This window comes from Vulpes vulpes, chromosome 8, assembly GCF_048418805.1.
Source record: "Vulpes vulpes isolate BD-2025 chromosome 8, VulVul3, whole genome shotgun sequence".
NCBI lineage: Eukaryota > Metazoa > Chordata > Mammalia > Carnivora > Canidae > Vulpes > Vulpes vulpes.
Window position 1 is genome coordinate 75363123 of NC_132787.1, and position 20172 is coordinate 75383294.

At 42.7% G+C, this 20172-nt stretch overlaps 1 protein-coding gene across 2 annotated transcripts in view; it reads right to left on the reverse strand.

The window, feature by feature from the left end:
* Positions 1-1775: 1775 nt before the first annotated feature.
* MERTK (MER proto-oncogene, tyrosine kinase) overlaps positions 1776-20172 on the reverse strand; it is a 115852-nt gene continuing 97455 nt past the window's right edge. The window contains exons 16-20 of one of the 2 annotated variants that reach the window (XR_012003137.1): positions 15191-15300; positions 13101-13260; positions 12305-12441; positions 6136-6787; positions 1776-3792 (exon numbers count right to left, since the gene is read on the reverse strand). Coding sequence is in view for 1 of the 2 variants with exons in the window: in XM_025994356.2 (XP_025850141.2) it covers positions 6274-6787; positions 12305-12441; positions 13101-13260; positions 15191-15300 (921 nt within the window). In the remaining variant the exon portion in view is untranslated. Of the gene's footprint in view, positions 3793-5720; positions 6788-12304; positions 12442-13100; positions 13261-15190; positions 15301-20172 lie in introns of those variants that run through there. The other variant, XM_025994356.2, reaches the window with a different exon arrangement.

The window sequence follows — 20172 nt, forward strand, 5'->3', positions numbered from 1 at the left end:
TTTTAGTCTTTTGTTTCTCCAGAAAGGGAATCTCCAGTGTCTTCTATGCTTTTTTTCAAGCCCAACTAGTATCTTTATAATTGTTATTTTGAACTCTAGTTCTGACATCTTATATCCATAGTGATTAGGTCCCTGGCAGTCAGCACTGCCTCTTGTCCTCTTTTTTGAGGTGAATATTTCCATCTTGTCTTTCTTGCAGAAAGTGCTTGCTTTTCTATTTGTAGAATTGCAGCAATTCTTTTCTTAGCTCTCCGGTTGAGTTCACAGGTATTCAGAATGATTTGATAGCTATCTAGAAGGTGTTCAGAATGATTTGATAGGGACCAGACAAAACTAAAGTCTCCTACCTGGAAGGTACTTTGTATTTTATTATTTTTTAAATATTTTATTTATTTATTTATGAGAGATACAGAGAGAAAGGCAGAGACATAGGCAGAGGGAGAAGCAGGCTCCCCGTGGGTAGCCTGATGTGGGACTCAATCCCAGAACCCCAGGATCACGACCTGAGCCAAAGGCAGACACTCAACCAGAGTCACCCAGCTGCCCCTGGAAAGCACTTTATTATTATTATTATTATTATTATTATTATTATTATTATTATTATTTAATTATTCTATTTTTAAAGATTTTATTTATTTATTCATGAGAGACACACAGAAAGAGAGGCAGAGACATAGGCAGAGAGAGAAGCAGGCTCCATGCAGGGCGCCTGATGTGGGACTGGATCCTGAGACTCCAGAATCACACCCTGGGCCAAAGGCAGATGCTCAACTGCTGAGCCACCCAGGTGTTCCGCAAATTTTTTTAAAGAGTTTATTTATTTATTCATGAGAGACACAGAGAGAGAGGCAGAGACATAGGCAGAGGGAGAAGTAGGCTCCATGCAGGAAACCCGCTGTGGGACTCGATCCCGGAACTCTGGGATCACGCCCTGAGCCAAAGGCAGATGTTCAACTGGTAAGCCATCCAGACGTCCCATGGCATCAGCAAATTTAAAGATCAGAAATATTCTAATGTGATGTACAGGAAGAAAAAGATTTAGAGAACTACAGATTTGTGTGACAAGAAATTATTTTCTATCTTTGGAGAAATTATGTTAAAAGAACCAATCAGGACTCATGGAGTTAAGGCAGCAGTCCACATTCCTTTGAACTACTCAGATCATTGTGGCATAATGGAATTTTGGTTTTGAAACTCCAATGGGTGGCCTTTTAATTTTAAATTTTACTGGGCAGGGCCTTAGAGCCTGCTTCCAGGGAAAGCACTTGCTCTCTAGTCCTGATGTTTGTTAGAATATAAACATCAGCTCTGCAGGCTTGGCTTCAACAAAATGTGCAAGTCAGAGCATTCTGAGGAATATTCTTTTTAAAAGAAAGTATTCATTTGAAGCCCTGTGTTCCCTCCTCTGGACTGTTATTAAAGACAGCAAGGCTGTTCTTTGCAAATCCCAGAGTTCAGAAAAGAGCCTTCTTCTCAGTGAATATTAGTAAATGGATAAATTGATTATATGTGTCCTCATAGGACTGTTGTTTAAAAACACTGCCTTGTTTAGAATTTATAACTCTGCAGTCTCAATAAATCCACTACTTAATTTAATATTCGTGTGTCTTAAGAAGTAGGAAGGGTTAATATATAGAACAATCAAGTTGCTCTTTCAAATATCTATATATGGAATCTCATTTTAATAGAACACATTGTACATGAAAATATTCTGAAGTGTAGTGTGGTCTTTGGGTTACAGCTTTTAGAAATAATCATTACATTTCTTTAAAAAGTTTTTGTTTGTTTTAAAGATTTTATTTATTTGAAAGAAAGAGAACATGTGGGGTGGACTGGGGAGTTGGAGAGGAACAGAGGGTGAGGGGGAGGATCAGCAGACTCTGCACTGAGCTTGGAGCCAAACACGGGGCTTGATCCCAGGACCCTGAGATCATGACATGAGCTGAAACCAAGAGTCCAATGCTTAAACGAGTGAGTCACCCAGGTGCCCCTCATTATATTTAAAATACAATTAATTTAGGTAATTTAGACATGCTTACATTAAAAAGAAGGGCAGTTTTATCTCTGTTCTGGGACCTTTTTAAGAGAAGGTAAAATCGACATATAGAAACATCATGTAATCAATCCTGAAATGTTCATTAAAGAAAACAAAACTTCCCTTTTTTCCATTTGTCATCCAAGGTAACTAAATGTCTTTAGAGAAGTTAAGTTGCTGTCATAGCTGGTTTATTTTTGGGTCATTTATTTTCCCACTGACTCAGCAGAAGTTCCCACTTGTTTTTGCCATTGACCAGGAGAAGTCAAAAAGGTCTTAACTTTCATGAGTCAGGATTAGTCTGGCCACAGTCAATCTGATTTGCAAGATAAGAAACTGTGGTTTGGCCTGTTTCCTGAGCAGCAACTTCTGCTTGGTCTGGGGTCATGGAGGCAAAGGGAGAGTTTCCCCATCCCTGGACGGCACTTGGACCCACCTCAGGTCCCCGAATCTTGTTGACACGGCCAGTGCTTGCCGTCACCCATTTATGTAGATGGATGAGCACTGAGGCTCGTAAGAACCAAACTCCAGGATGAGATGGATAAGAGAGGAACCTCTGGGCATCAGGGCATAGGGAGTTGCCTGCCTCTGAGCCCAAGAGCCATCTGCGTCGAGGGATGATGGCCCAGCTCCTTTTACTCTGCCAACTTCCTCACCTGTGTGTATCCCTGGCAATTATGAAATTCTTTTATTTTTGAGTGAGTTTGTGTTATTTTGGGGGGAGCTAATAACAAATCAGGGAAAATATTTCTAATATGACAAATGGTGAGTTTGTACTGCATAAAAAATGAAACCAGGAGAAGCTTGTAATCGGGAAAGGCCTCTACTAAGTACAAACAAAACTCTTTCAAAGACCTTGCCTCCTCCCCTTCCTATGGAACCACCCAGGGGGTTGCAGGAGAGGGGATTGCTATTTTTACTGTACATTTATGGAAACTTGGGCTCCAGGGGAGCCGAGTGACCTGCCCAGACTGCCCAAGGAGTGCTCACAAGACTAGTTCCTGTCCAGCCTCTGCCCTTGGCTGTGTGACCCAGCTCATGAGGCTCTGATCTTCACTTCTCCTTTCTACTTAGGAAAGGAAGGGAAGAAATGGAAGGAGGGAGTGGGGTGGGGTGGGCAAGAAAAACCCTCATGATGCAGAGCTCGTCCCAACCTGTAGGTCATGAGTATTTCTGGTATTTGTTATTTCTCTTGCCCTCTTGGCCTCCCCAGCCCTGTCCCAGCCGGCTGAAGACAATGACTCAGTTTGTTTGTTTTCTCTCCCCCGTTTTTTGCCCATAAGGGCCACCTTACAAAAGCAATTTGAATTTTTACAAAAGAGAATTAAAAAGGCTATTTTTCAGTTCATGCTCAGGAGATGGTATGAGTTTCCCAATGATTGGGTCCTCTGAAAGTTAGTTCTTTCAGAACTTCTAAACATTCGAATGTGGCTAAAAAGAACCACCGTGGTTCCAAAGTTCTCAGTGAGGAGATCTGAAGTGTCTGAATAATGACAGTGCAGCTTCATTTACCTCTTGAGAAAAGAAAGCAGGGGAGGGAAGGCGCTGCCCCGGCATTCCATTTAATCAAGAGCCCGGTGCATTATGGTGGGTTGGAGACCAAGTGAGTTTCTCTACTGTGTTGATGTCTCTAGAAAAGCCAGAAGCCTCAGCAAGCTTACTTCTCCACGCTCTTCTGTAGCAGAACCGGTCCAGGCTGCTCAGCCCTCTTCAGGCCACATGGCACATACTGAGCCAACTGGGCAGGATTTGGGGGGCTGTGGGCATTCAATGAGCTATTTATTATCTGTTTATACTGTACAGTTAAAGCCAGAAATATAAAGCACAAAGTATATTAATTTAGATATTTCATATTAAATTTATATGGAACTTCTGAATAACAGGTTTTTCAATGCTTTTTTTTTTTTTTAAAGATTTTATTTATTTGACAGAGAGCACACAAGTAGGCAGAGCCGCAGACAGGGAGAGGGAGAAGCAGGTTCCCTGCCAAACAGAGCCTGATGCAGGGCTTGATCCTAGGACCCTGGGATCATGATCTTAGCGGAAGGCAGATGCTTAATGGACCGAGCAATCTAGGTGCCCCAAATAACAGTTTTTCAATTTGCTTATTTATCTTATGGATGTGAACATACTTTTCTATATTGGGTTTTCTTGCTTGAACTAGCTGGTCAGTACCTGACCAAGAATTTAATGATGAACTATTCACATTCTTGATAGTCTCCATCAATAAGAAACTTTGCACAAGTAGGTGATATAAAATTTTTTATTCACTTTTTTAAACAACCATTCCAAAATTTCTAACAGTAGAAATTATCTTTATAGGTTCTAACAGCCTTTTTGTGTGTGTGTGTTTTTTTTTTTTTTTTGCTTTTCACTGATAAAATGTTAAAATGTGATGCTGGCATTTTCTACAACAGTGCAAATCCTTTTCAAACCCTCAGAACTTTTTTCACTATTTTAAAAATATTTTTAAAGATTTTATTTATTTATTTGAGAGGGAGAGAGAGTGCACACACATGTGTATGCAAGACAGCATGAGCAGATAGGAGGGGCAGAGGGCGAGGGAGAAGCAGGCTCCCCATTGAGCATGAGCTTGATGTGGGACTTGATCCCAGGACCCTAGGTTCATGATCTGAGCCGAAGGCAGATGCTTAACCAACGAGCCACCCAGGAGCCCCAGAACTTTCTTGTATGGAGCATTTCACGGTAACAGTGAAGTTGGCTCATGTTGGAGACTGGAGCTTCTAGTTGGCAGCCAGCCAGGACTAGGACCCAGGCTTGGGAGGCTCACCTCTGGGCTCAGTACACACGCTGATCTTCATAAGCTACGGTAGTCTGAGTGAGGCTGCTCGCCAAGTGAGGAGCAAGAGGCCCAAGGGATCAATGCTTACACTGCATCAGTCTACTGCTTTCACCAGCAGAGTAAGTTAGGGTGTCTCTGCCTTAGCCTGCCCATCTGTGAAGTGGAGATAATAGTAGCAGTACTTACCTGCTGGGGTTGTTACTGGGATGAAATGAGTACTGTGCATAGCCACATAGTAAGTATTTCCCATGTGTTTATTAGATAAAATTAAAAGGTTGAGAGGCTCTGGAGCAAACCCCAAATCACACGCAGAGCCAGCCAGAATTAGATTACTTGGTTCTGAAATTCTGGCTGCACCTTTCTCTAGCTGTGGGCTACAGCAGGTTACTCAAAGTCTCCAGCCTCGGTTTCCTGGCCCATATGTGATGATGGCATTAGTACCCATGGTAATGATATACAGATTAAATAGGGCAGTTCAGGGAAAGTGCTTGAAGCATAGCAAGTGCTCAAGAACAATGGCTGTCAAGACGCAGCAGAGCCTGGATGTGAACTCAGAGGTGCTGAGTTGTAAGCAAGGGTGTACCATGCCCACTACCCATGTCTATCTCCTGCAAGTTGTGACTCCCACGCAGAGAAGCATTCCACCTGCCAGACTGTCTTCTACAAGTTATTTTAAATCTATCCACCCAGATCGTACTTTTCAATATTTTTTGTTCTTCATCTTTAGATTCTGGAGTGCTTTTTTCCATATCTCTTCTAGAAAAATGCTAAGATTGGTCAAAACAATTGTATCGAGGGCCAGGCAATAAGGGAATTCATTTGCAAAGGTACAGAGGCTGCTGGTCAGTGACCACTATCTTTCCAAGTAAGTACAACCCATCCTTTCTCCTTCATATTTTATTAGGAAGTCATATCAAAGAATTAATCAGTTATAAAACTTTAAATATTAAATAAATCATTCTTATCAAATAGATGATTCATGTAACATTATCAGATCTTTCATAAGACCAGAAGCAAAGTCAAATATAGCATTTCATTTTGCAAATTATTTTTACACTTAATAGTCATGAAAAAAGAAAAGAACTTAAAAAAATAACACTGACTCTGTGCAAATGTTAATATCAGGGAACAGCTGTAGAGATGAGGCCATTAAAGCTGAAATTTTAGGTCTGCAAGGTAAGCAAGTGAAATAAGTCACGTTTTATTAAAATAGATCTTTGTCTCTTCCCAGCATATACATATATATGTATTTTCTCTTTAAATAAATATATATTATGTATTTTTAATGATGACTTACTTGACAACATTCACCTGGTGCTTTAGGGCCATGGCACTTGACTGGTAAGGAAGACAAGTTCCAAACACATGGAGTGTATAGGGATTCTCCTAAAGCAGAAGAATTTTCTTGAGTTGCGAGTGTCTCTCTTGGCGCTCCTCATATGAGGACTTCCGAGTCTTCTGAGGAGTCGTCGGCAAATAGAAGTCCATCTGGTGACGGGCTCCCCAAGGGCAGCGTGCTTGATTGGGACCAGGAGACTCCATTCTTCACAAGTCTGTCCTCTGGTAAAACACAGTTCTTTCCCGTCGTGCCTGTTGCTGGAGCAGCAGAAGCCAGGTCTCCCCATTCCTCATTGCCCCCGTCCAGGATGTACCTCTCCTCGTGAGCTCTGTTCTCGTGAACCTCTGCGGTGACCACACTGACGGCAGCGCTGGGAGCACAAGAACCGATGATAGAGTCCACATCGATGTTCATGTCTAGCTGAGCAAGTGCGGGGCCCTCTCCAGGGTCCTCACAGCTCTCGGGAAACTGTGTGTTGATGTAAATGACATCAGCTTTGTCCTGAACTTCAGGCAAACTTTCCAAGAACTTTTCTAGCTGCAGCCTCAACACTGAAAAGGTAGGTCGGTCCAAGGGCTCAGCTCTCCAGCAAGAATGCATGATTTCATACCTACAAGAATAACAGAGGAGTGAGTTATTTTCTGGCCCAGCATCCAGGGTCCTTAGCGCAATCTGTACCTTGTATTCACCTATTCTTGGGCTCTGTCCCATTTTAATCCACAGGAATTTTACTTCTGGGGAATTACTGAGGTTTTCCTTGTGGATAATATTTGTTTAAATTTTATGAATGTCCCACAGGCAGGTGATAGGATTCTCTGGCTCCAGGAATACAGAACATATGTGGCAGTTATATCTAACTTTTTTTTAAAGGTTTTATTTATTTATTCATGAGACACACACACACACACACACACACACACACACACAGAGGCAGAGACACAGGCAGAGGGAGAAGCAGGCTCCATGCAGGGAGCCCGATGTGGGACTCGATCCCGGGTCTCCAGGATCACGACCTGAGCCAAAGGCAGATGCTCAACCACTGAGCCACCCAGGTGCCCCGTGTATGTCACTACATTTAATCTCAATAGCTCTATCATTGTTACTTTACAATATAAATGAGAATGGACTCAGGGATGTCACAGATGCCATGGCTGTGTGGGCAGTATGTGAACCAGCCTCCGACTGGACAACTCTTACTCCCAGGGGCTCATGACCCCCTATGCTGTGTTCCGTATAGATAACTCTCTCTTCTGGGTAGCTTCTTCATTCCCAGTGTCTAATATAATTAAGAATTACAATGGAGGGACATTTACATGAATGCAATAAAACAAAGAGATGACTGAATTATGAACTACTGGCCAGAGATGGAGAGTAAATTATACTATTCTTTTATTTTGATTCTTTCTTGTTTTGAGAAATTGATATTCATGTCGCTGATAAGAAAACAACCCAAATTTAAATCATCTCACACACGTAGTAGATGCAATTTTATGAACATAAATATGCGATTCCCGTGTTTACATTGAACTCATGATGTAGATACTTTGGCTAACTGTAGCAGCAGGTGGTACTTCACACACATACAGATCTCATCTATGTAGAGATATAATGATATCTTTTCACTTGTTTACTCTTGCAGTCTCTATGGACACTTGTGCATGCTTCTGGGAGGTGGAGATCTGCAAAGCACTCTGTCTACCAAAGAGCCAGCCAGGAACAGAAGACATTGAGGTAGCAGTAGAGGCATATTCCCTTCTCTGATAATCCTGATTCTCACTTGGACATCAGACTTCGGAGTGCTTTTTACTCTCCCTGGTTTTACCTTCAACAGATGGCCACTTAGATTTGACAAATAGTTTTTGTTTCCATTTTCAAAGTTTTTATGGTATAAATCAATTTGCATGACTTCCTTTTTCTCCCCCACAAAGCCTAGTTTGTTGGTACTCTGAAATGAGCTTTGAGGAATTCTGTCCTTACAGATACACTCTCCTTTCCATTTCTTCATCAAGGTGCTGTGTTATTTAACTTACTATCAATTTTTCCAGGTCTTAGGAGAAAGCATTTGAATAATCTATTATTTTTTTAGCAAAAAAAAGAAAGTCGAAATATCACTTTGAAACTTTTTTTTTTCACTTGCAGTACTTTGTGATGTACTTAAAAATATGAACATGGCTTTTACAGACATGGGGGCATGTAGTTGTCTAAGCTGCTCCCCCAAAGGGTGATGCCATAGTAGCAGGCCAAGGAGAGGAACAAGAAGGCCTTTCCCTGGAGAGTAATGGGGGGCTGTGAGGTTTAGTAATTTCAATTTTATGGGTGGAAAGAAAAAAAAAGTTTTGGAAGTTCCTTTGTAAATGGTCATTTTTATTTTTCTGTTGAGATTTTTATAAAAGAGATAATCCTATCAGTTGCCACGGGCTGAAGGCAGGGAGAATGGGGAGTTGTTTCATGGGTATAGATTTTCAGTTTCATGTGATGATAAGAGTCCTGGAGATGGAGAGTAGTGATCGTTGGACAATAAAGTGAATACACTTAGCACTACTGAACTGTATACTTAAAAATGGTTTTGTTATGTGTATTTTACCACTACTTAACAAAGGAGTTTAAAAAGATGCAATCATACAAATTTACAAAATTTATAAGTGTATGAATTCACCCATATTTGTCAAGCACCTGCTTTGTCCCTGGCTCTGAAGATGGCTGGGCACAGTGCTTCAAGTCTATTCAGGGAAGTGATGCTTGAAAGGTAGGCATCACATGAGCTGCAACATGTCTCTACAGGCTGAGCCAGAGTCTGATCCTCGCTGTGCCACTCAGCCACCAGTGACTCCCATCTCCCTCCTGCTCAGGTCCTTGGCTGCCTCAGGTAGAAGTGGAGGGATGGATCAGTAAGTAAAGCAGGATTTCTGAGAGGGAGAAGGTGGGTGTGACCTGGGGTCCTTGGAGCAGATGAGCAGCAGATATATGAGTCAGGACTGGCTCTTCACCTGCTGTCATTCCAGGCCCTGGGAAGCACAATGAAAGAACCTGGGAGGTTGGTGTTGGGGTGGTCAGGTGTGTGAGGCATGAGGGCAGTGCTGTGACAGTGGCCGAAGAGGCTCGGGCAGTGAGAGCCCTTGAGTGTGGGTGGCCACAGCTTCAGGGCCACTGACATGGACAACATTCTGGCAAGTGCCAGCTGCGTGGAGGGCTAATGAGCCTCAGTCATCTGACGCTGCTCGATCAGCAGCAGCTCTGTGGAGAAGAAATGCATTCCCATTCACAGATGGGACTACTGAGGCTTGGAAGGAGAGAGACTCCTTGATGTTGCGTGGTCAGTGGCAGCTTCAAGTCTGTCCAACACCACAGCCCCCATTCCTATCCATGACCTCTACCTGCTTCAGTAAGAATCATAATCTCTGACCTTTTCTTTCCATTCACTATCCTATGGCCATCACGAGAAGGATCTGTATAGATAGTAGCTTGCTCCATCAGCATGCCCTAGCACACAGGTACCATTATCTCCATTTTACAGACAACAAAACTAAGAGGGTGATACGTGGCCCCAGGACAAGAGCAAAGCTGTGACCTAAAGCAAGGAGCGCCTAGCACCACCGTCCACATTCTTAACCATTCAGCCAGCCTACCTGCCACAGGTCAGATCCCAATGGGTTTGGTTTTTATCCTATGGAAAGATTATGTTTAGGGTATCCCATGAATAGGCTAATTTCAGAAAGATCACTTTGGTTGCCAGCCAAAGGATGTATTAGGAGCCTGGGGGTAAGGAGAATAGTAGGCCCATACTATTCCATGGGAAACAAGGATGACCCTGACCAGCTTAGGTATACTGTGATGTCACTGTTTCCATATGTGTGCCATTGTGCCACTGTTTCCACAAACGTGATGAGGAAGTGGAAGCAGATGGCCCCAGGCCCCATCCAGCCCTGGGCTTTCATGGTTTGAAGACATTAGGGGTAGGAACGGAGGGGAGGGGGCTCTGAAGGACATCTGATGGCTGATAGGACTCAGCAGGATAAAGGAAGAGCACGGTGGCTCCCAGGTGTCACACTGGGACATGAGGGGAATCAGCAGAGGTGCCATGAACCATAGAGGTCAGCTGGTAGGAGATGTTCTGAGGGCTGCAGCCAGGACATCATGAGCTCAGCTAAGGCAATGTCCCACGTAGGAGATAAGGACATCACACAGAGTGGCCTCTTGGGTGATGGGGAGCAGGGCCTGCAGCCTGGTCAGTCACAGGTAGGGGTGATCCTCAGAAGGCAGGCTCGGAGAGCAAGCACATAGTGTACTCTGCTATTTACATTGTTATAGTTCTTAGAATTGAGTTTGAAAGGACCAAGGGGCAACTAAACACAAGAATGAACTCATCTCAACTACAGTTAGACCACAAACACGGAGGGGAAGCTTAGGAGTATCTGTTTCATTTTTTTAGAAAAATGCAGATATGCAAATACAGAGGCCTCTTTGGGAGATTTTGCTCTCTAGCATCCAGATGCCAGAGGGTTCCTGGGAAGAGGGTCTGGCTCACCAGAACCCTTGCAAGCCTGCAACATGGGGACCATGGACCCATCTGCTTTGCCTGACTTCCCTGACACGCAGAGTCTACGACTCCTTCACCTAAAAGTTCTCACCGACTCAGCATTCCCTGTTTGGGTCTATGTGAAATGTTTCAAAACCACCATGTGACACAGCTTAGACCTTGCTAAGACCCCAGATAATCACTGCAAATACCAACTTCTTCTGGAGCACAAGAGAAGCTAAGAAATAAATGGCAACAAAACTGTTTATTCAATATTATTTGGTTGAAACTGCTCCCTCATTTTCAGAAGCAAACATTTCCTTAATGTGGTCTCTTTTAAAACTACCATAAAACCCCAAATCTAATTTAATTATGATTTCATGATATTTCTAAAGGACTTCTGTTTTTTTGTGTCTGTTGTCAATGTTATATATTTACAGCCACAACAACCATCACCACCACCACCGGGCAGGGTGAGGCTCTGATCAATAAAGTTTCCTTGTGGGGACCCCTTGGGCATCTGTGAAAAAAAATAAAAAAAATAAATAAAGTTTCCTTCTGTTTGGCTTGGACGGGATCTGGGAGGCCTGCATGCAGACTGACCTGGGCCTTTTCACTTGTGTAGAAGCAGGGCCAGTGTGTGTGTGTGTGTGTGTGTGTGTGTATGTGTGTGAGGGTGTCCCACATATGCCTTCTCAACCAGTGCCCCATCATGGTGTTCCATGACAGTTGTGCAGGCTCACCGTTCTGAAACATTCTTGCTAAATATGGTGAAAATGCCCTAAGTCCACCGCCCCTGTGATGTTGGGAAGAAACTCACCATTAGGAAGGTTCAAATCACCAAGCTAGAGGTAGTGCCCCATGAAATTATTTGCAAAATAATTGTGTTTGGTGTTTGGAGAGATCAATCCATAATAATGCTACCAATGACTGATACATTATGGACATCCCGCAGGCTGAGCATTCCACTCATTCTCTTCTTTAACTTTTTCCCCCAATCCCTCTCTAAAGGATAGATGACTCTACTTGTGTGTGTGTGTGTGTGTGTGTGGCTAATAATGAGGCATGGATAGTTCAAGTCAGTTGTGATTGCCCACACATGTGGCTGGTTAGGAGGCAGCAGCCTGCCTAGCTGCAAGTCTCAGGCTTTTTTCTAGACTGCCCACCCTTAAGAGAGAGGGCCTGCTGGGACAGGTGTGCAGTGTGGTCCTGCACACTTGGAGCTGGGGGCTCTCACGCCTGGCTAAGCACACAGTCTCCCAGGGGAAATTTTAAAATACACATCTAGGCCCACTTTGTACCAACAGAGTCACAATCTCTGTACAGGGATGAGGAATCAGTTATGTAATCATTCAAGTCCCTCATGTAGGATAAAGCCTACATATTTGTCTATAGGACAGATCTCCCAGAGGTACTTCTGGAACTTGAGAACACATGAAGGCTCACTGGAGATGTGCACACACCATCTGCCACACCAAGAGAGGCTTCTGGCCTGGGACATCTGCATGCCATCTTCCACATACTGGCTAAGAATGACCCCTTCCACTGAGCTGAGGCCGTGTGTCCCCAGGTTTGTGCAGAGCACCCAGTGACATGGAGAAGCTCACTCACAGTTCATCCAGGCAGTCCTCGGGCTGCTTCAGCCTGTGGCCATGGAGAAGATAGTCATACATTTCGTGGTTCTGGACTCCAGGGTATGGAGTCATTCCGCGTGTTGCTATTTCCCACATGGTTACGCCAAAGGCCCACTGAGAACAAAGCAACAACAAGTTAGGATGCAAGCCTTTTCAGAAAGCCTGAATGGACTTTTTCATTTAGAAAGGTCATTTCCTTAAAGCCCGATGATGGTGCACAAAGCTGACAATTATGCCTGACACATGCTGCTTTCCCAATGCGGCAATAAGAGGGGTCAGAGAGCCACGCTTCCCTGGTTATATTGAGGCTGTTCCCGGGAATCTGACCAAGGTGGATACAGCCTTCTCTCTGTGTGTCAATGCTCTTTGTAATGCTCCCTTCCCTCCTACTGTCGAGTGTCTTCTTTTCCCCAATCTCTGCAGCACCTTTTATATAGTGTCTTCGTTACAAAGAGTCATTGGATGAACTCATTAAATTTAATGTGAATGTCTTAGTTGTAGGCAACAAGTCACTATATTGTAGCCCCCCAAAAAATATGGGGATAAATTAAAGGCCTGTGCAAAAAACAGATCTTCTGAATGTCAAGCTACTTTACCAGACTCTAGTGTTCTACCTGAATTAAAGAATCTGGTGATAAATAAAGGGTGTGAACATGCTCCCAATTCTCAGTTTATCAAAGAGTAAAATGTCTTGCAATACCAGCTTAAGTCCCTTCTTCCTATGCGCCTTCATCTTTGCAATGTAGGGCTCTGAATCAAAGCTCTGCACATACCACATCACTTTTACTTGTGTAGACTCTGTCCGCAAGACTCTCTATGGCGATCCATTTCACAGGCATCTTAGCAATGCGGCCTTGGCGATAGTAATCACCACTGTAAATCTTCTTAGAGAGGCCAAAATCCGCAACACAGACAGTCATATCATCTCGTAACCTACAGAGAGCAAGTTCATGTCCTCAGAGACCTTAGAGGCAAAGCCTAAATCACAGGTCTGGATGAGACACAACTAGAAACATTCAGGCTAAGTAACCAAAAAAGAGAGACCCCATCAACCTGTGAGGGTTCTGCTTTGGGACCAATGGCAGATCAAGTGATAGAGCATTATAACCTTGCACTCTGTGGTCTGTGTGGGGACCTAGAGCAGCAAGGGCACCTTTGCAAAGAGAGTGGAGCCTCCTGGAGGGAACAGATGCTGCAAAGGAGGAGAAGAACAGTGGCCCAAATCTAGGGCCCGCTGGTGGACTCATCTAGCACCCAGTAGCCTTCCTGCCTGGTGTCTGGAAGTAGCACTGGCTCCTGCCAGTTTAGGGGAGGTGGAGAAATATAAGCCACAAGAGGGGGACCCTGGACTTCCTGTTAAGATAGCCAGGTGGTGCTTGAGGAATGAACTGGAAAATGAAAGGGATACAATTGTAATTATAGCCCAAGCTGTTAAAGCAGGTATCTAGACAAGAAGAAGGAGAAAGGAGGAGAAATGAGTGGTCTGGAGGTGGGATGACTGCTTTGTTCCTGTCTGGCTGACCCTGGCTTTTAAAACTGAAAATTCAGGCAGCCCTGGTGGCCCAGCGGTTTAGCATCGCCTTCAGCCCAGGATGTGATCCTAGAGACCTGGGATCGGGTACCACGTCCAGCTCCCCACATGGAGCCTGCTTCTCCTTCTGCCTGTGTCTCTGACTCTCTCTCTCTGTGTCTGTCGTGAATAAATAAATAAAATCTTTAAAAAAATAAAATAAAACTTAAAAGTCTCCCTTCTTGGGAAATCCCTCAGTTCCAGGCAGAGTTGATGGTTGGTCACCCTACCTGATGGGAAAAACATGAAGGAAATATTAAGGGCAAAGGGAGGTTTTCATGATTCTCCCTCAGAGTTTTTAAAAACGAGGTACAAGTGGTAGGAGGCCTGTGGGGAGCTAGGCAAGGAGTTGGGGGGCAGCCCTATGGTCACATATCCAACAAAGAAAAATGAGTAACAGCAATACATTTAAGGAACACTCTCTCTTCTTGCAAATAATAAACTTAAAATAAAGAACTAGTTATTGTTTTTAAAGATGTACTGCTGATAATGGTCCTTCTGGAGCGGGGGGCGGGCTTGAGTTCAGAGTTTTTGTAGAAGTCCTTGTTTCTCTGCTACAAAAGGAAAGCTTCTGTGCAGTTTTTCTTTTTTCTTTTCTCCTTTCTTTCCTTTTCCTTTCTTTTCTTTTCTTGTTCTTTCTTTCTTTTCTTTCTTTCTTTCTTTCTTTTCTGTCTTTCTTTCTTTCTTTCTTTCTTTCTTTCTTTCTTTCTTTCTTTCTTTCGAGAGAGTCAGCAAGAGAGACAATACAAGCAGGGGCAGCGGCAGAGGCAGAGGGAAAAGCAGGCTCTACACTGAACAGGGAACCCGGTGCGGGGCTCAATCCTAGGATCCCGGGATCATGACCCAAGCTACTGACTGAGCCACCCAGGCATCTCTGTGCAGTTTCATACTGTACGCTCATAAAGCCAGACAGACAAAACCTTTATGATTTTCCTTACTGTCTCCATGATTAGCTGACCTTCATATAACTCTGGTCCAAAGCTAGCCGATGGCAAAGGGGAAGGATCACAAAGGTCATACCCAGCTCTCTAAGCTGAGAGAGTGAAAATTAAAAAAGAATCATAGGGGAAAGTTTTGGAAGCAACCAGGCTCGTGGAGGCATAAGTTGTGAAAAGACCCAGTCATACAACAGAGCCATAGAAACCCCATCTTCAGAGCCAGTCACATGCTCCCCTCACAAACCTGCCTCTCCTGCATATTCTGACAGCAACAGGCCACCCCCCATTCCTACCTGGCCCCCAGATATTTAACACAATGAGGTCTTAACCCCTCCTAGGTTGGGCCAGGACTCACATGCAATTTCGAGCAGCTAAATCTCGATGAAGAAAATTCCTGTTGCTCAGATACTCCATTCCCTGGGCAATGTCCACCATGAACTTCAGTAGTATCTGCACAGGAATATGCTGGGGAGGGGAAGGAGAAACAAGAAGACAAAATATTTTTTAGAAGTTAAACTTGGAGAGTTATTTCCATCTGCGGGGAGAAACAGTGCTTTTGTTTTGTTCTGGGGTTTTTGTTTTTTTCTTTTTGTATCTGTGTGCTTGTATTTCTTAAAATTTGGGCCCTAAAATAAGGAAACAAACCTTTCATTTCCATATCACTCATCTCACAAATAAGTTTTTAGAAAAGGAATAAAAAAAAAAGACATAAAACTTCTTGGCAAATTTCATATCCTCCCTGTCTTTAAAAATATTGATGGTGAGTAAACATTCTTTTTTCCAAGTTATGAGGTCAAATGGCATCCTCTGTGTCCTTCAGAGTGGCAGCAGGACACAGCACCTGTGCCAGGCAAAGAGGGGAAAAGAGGAGTGGTCTGCCTTCAGTGGGGAGGGCAGAAAGCCCACTCAGCCCACTCCAAGTATGCATGCATGTGCAATAATCTTACTTTGAAAATGCTTGCAAATATACTTTTCTTTCAGACAGAAATTAGGACAGTCTTGCCCCTTATCACAGGACCAAAGGACCACAAGGAAGTATTCAGGAATTTTCAGTTTTGTTTCTCTAGAGCCCTCCTGTAAGGGTCAACAGCCTATGCTGTAAAAATCAGACCAGATGGCTATGTTAGAGAACCTGCCCTCGTGGAATTGAAGATGAGGCTGATGACTGATGAAGAACTCTGTGTTGTAACTAAACATTTTAGCACAAGAAGGGCCCTGAGGAAAGGGTTTACCACAAGTTTCTATCAGTCATGAGCAAGTGCATCCATGACAAATTTTCCCCAAGGCATTAGATTTGTCATGGCTTATTCTTTATGGAACATGAGTTTTCCAAAGTGGTATTCATGAAGACACTGAATTTTTCATGATCTGTATATCCCAGCTAAGATATGTGTTCATTAGATACTGTCTGTATAACAAAACACTTTAATTATCCTTTACCTTTACATACTGGAGTTGTTAAAAGACAAGTAAACAAAAAAATGTAAATAAATCATGCAGGAAATTCTTATGCCTCTGTTCTGTATATTTGAGGCATTTGATTTTCTAGGTGATAGTTTCCAGGAAAGGATTTGGGTCCTAAGGAATATAAAACTCTGCTGACATTGTGAAGGTGTAGTGCATTTTAGGTACTATTCATTTGTGTTATTTTTTCCTAGAACATTTATGTTATTCTTGCAGACTGTGACCAAAAGTAATTTAAAAGACAACTATGTGGTAAGAACTAAGAAATGAATTCAACAAGGTTACAGGATACAAGATTGAGATACAAAGATTAATTGTATTTCTATACACTAGCAATGTTCAATCCAAAAATAAAATTAAGGAAATAATTTCATATAGAAAGAATTAAAAATAAAACGCTTAGGAATAAATTAACAGGAGAAGTGCAAAACTGATACTCTGACAATTATGAAACACTGAAATTAAAGTAGATCTAAATAAATGGAAAGACATCCTGTGTTCATGGATCAGAAGATGTAATATTGTTATGATAGCAAAATTCCTCACATTGATCTACAAATTTAACATAAGCCCTATCAGGATCCCAGCTGGCTTCTTTGTAGAAAATTGACAAGCTGATCCTAAAATTCATATGAAAACTCAAGAACTCAGAATATCCAGAGCAAGCCTGAATAAGATGACTAAAGTTGGAAGCCTCACATTTACTAATTTCAAAATTTACTAGAAAGCAACTATAAGCAAGGTAATATGGTACTAGCATGAGGATACTAACACATACATCAATGAAACAGAATTAAGAGTCTAGAAATAAACCCATAAATATATGGTCAAATGTCTTTGAACAGAGTGCCAAGATCATCCAGTGGGGGAAATAATGCGACAGGTGAGTGGGATATGCAAGAGAATGACACTAGACCCCAGGGCAACCCTGGTGGCTTAGCGATTTAGCGCCGCTTGCAGCCCGGGGTGTGATCCTGGAGACCCGGGATCAAGTTCCGGGTCAGGCTCCCTGCGTGGAGCCTGATTCTCCCTCTGCCTGTGTCTCTGCCTCTCTCTCTCTCTCTCTGTGTCTCTATGAATAAATAAATAAAATCTTAAAAAAAAAAAAGAAACTGGACCCCAACCTGAGATCATATACAAAATTAACTCAAAATGGATCAAAGACCTAATGTAAGATCTCAAGTATAAAATTCTTAGAATTATTCATAAAAGCCAAAAAGTGGAAACAACCTAAAATTCCATCAACAGAGCAATAGATAAATGTAATATAATATATCTATACAATGGAGTATTATTTGGTTTTAAAAAGGAATGAAGGGATCCCTGGGTGGCGCGGCAGTTTAGCGCCTGCCTTTGGCCCAGGGCACGATCCTGGAGACCCAGGATCGAATCCCACGTCGGGCTCCCTGCATGGAGCCTGCTTCTCCCTCTGCCTGTGTCTCTGCCTCTCTCTCTCTCTCTCTCTGTGACTATCATGAATAAATAAATAAAATCTTTAAAAAAAAATAAAAAAGGAATGAAGTATTGGTAGAAGCTACAATGTGGATGAACCTTGAAACATGCTCAGTGAGAAGCCAGATACAAAAGACCACAAATTATGATCCCATTGATCTGAAATATCCCAAATAGATAACTAGAGAAATAGAAAGCAGGTTGCTTAAACTGAGGGTTGCTGGAGGGGAGGGGGTTGGGGGGATGGGATAACTGGGTGATGGGCATTAAGGAGGGCACACGAAGTGATGAGTGTTGGATGTTTTATGCAACTAATGAATCACTGAACTTTACCTCTGAAACTAATAATATACTATGTGGTAATTAATTGAATTTAAATAAAAATAAAAAAATACCAAAAAATTAAATAAAAAAAAAAGAAAGCAGGTTGCTTATAGTTGGGAACAAGGCAGGGAGGAGAGATTGAGAAGTGATTGCTAGAGGGTATGGGACTTTTTGTTAGGTGATGAAAATATAATTTACTGTGGTGATGGGTGCAAAACTCTGAGCATAGTAAACACCACTGAGTTGTACAGTTTAAACAGCAGAACTGTATGGTGTTTGAATTACATCTCAGTAAAGATGCTATGAAAAAAAGAATTACTGTTCCAGAAAAAGAGAAAGAGAGAGAAGAGGAAAGAGAGAAGACAGGCTTTTCTCTTTTTGGCTCTGGAGGCTGGTGGGTGAGGATGTCATACCTGGAGGAGGTGCCACTGTCAGGACATGTGAAGGGGCAGCTGTAGCTGAAAAAGCACAATGGTGGAACAGTTGTGGACATGTGATGATTCTCTTGAGGGCACAACTTTCCTACCTCTGGCCTTCACCATGTGAGATCCTCCTGCTTCCTGCTAGCATGGCCTGAGACTATGTATCAGTTATGTAAATGTGCTTCCCCAGCAGGGCCTGAATGCTGGGCCCGGGGTACCACTCCGTCTTCATTGGGAATAGCACTTCTGGAGGTGTGCAGGGCAGACAGGAAGATGACAGGACAGGACCCCAGTTTTCATGGGGTGGACACACCAAAGGGAAGCAGGCTGTAATAACATATGCATCAAGCAGAGAGGTAAGAGTAACCTGCTCCAGAACCTCAGCAAAGAAATTAATTCTCATGGAAAAAATGTTTTTAAAGATTTTATTTATTTGAGAGAGCGAGAATGTGAGCTGGAGGGAGAGACAGAGGGAGAAAGGATCTGAAGCAGACTCTGTGCTGAGTGCAGAGATCGATGTGGGGCTCTATCTCACAACCATGAGATCATGACCTGAACTGAAGCCAAGAATTGGCTGCTTAACCAACTGAACCACCCAGGCGCCCCTGGAAAAATTTAAAAAATATTCTACGCTGTCATTGTGGCTGTCCTCAAAAGAGGGGTAGGGATAATACGGCAAATTAAAAGAAGCACACAGCCAAAATCAGAATGAGCAAAGACCTAGTGATCTGAGAGCACACATGTGTTTTAGGAAAAGGAGGTTGAAAAAAAAAAAAGGAAAAGGAGGTTGTCTCATGCAAAAGCAAAGTGGCAGAGAGAATGGGGTGATAAAGCAGGAAAGATAAGTCAGGGTCACCTTTTGGGTGGCTTCTTTTGCATGTAATATAAAACCCAACTCATATGCTCAAATGAAGCTATAGTAATCAAGACAAGGTGGTGGGGCAACGAATGGGCACACAGTTTAACAGAACAGAACAGAGAACTCAGAAACAGACTCACACTTACATAGGCAATTCACTTCTGACAAAGATGCGAAAGCAATTCAGTGGATTAATGATAGTCTTTTCACAAATTATATTGGTCATTCAGATGCAAAAAAAAGCAAACCTTAAACGAAATTTCACACCTTACATAAAAATTCATTCAAAATGTATCACAGATTTACATGTAACATGTGAAATCACAAAATTTTTAGAAGATAACATAGGAGAAAATTTTTTTACCTGGGTTTAGGCAAAGAGTTCTTAGACATGACCGTGAAAACACGATCCACGAAAGAAAAAACTGATGAACTGCACTTAGCAAAAGTTAAGTATTTTTACTCGTGTTATGAGAGTACAAAGACAGAAAGAAAGAAAGAAAGAAAGAAAGAAAGAAAGAAAGAAAGAAAAAAGAAAACACAAAACAAGCTATGAACTAGGAGAAAAATCTTTGCAAACTGCATATCCGACAGAGGTATTATAACTGAAATACTTTTTTTTTTTTTTTTTTGAGATGGAGAGAGAGAAAGAGGCAGAGACACAGACAGAGGGAGAAGCAGGCTCCATGCAGGGAACCTGATGTGGGACTCGATCCCAGTTCTCCAGGATCAGGCCCTGGGCTGAAGGCGGTGCTAAACCGCTGAGCCACCCAGGCTGCCCCTATAACTGAAATACTTAAAGAGCTCTTAAAGCTC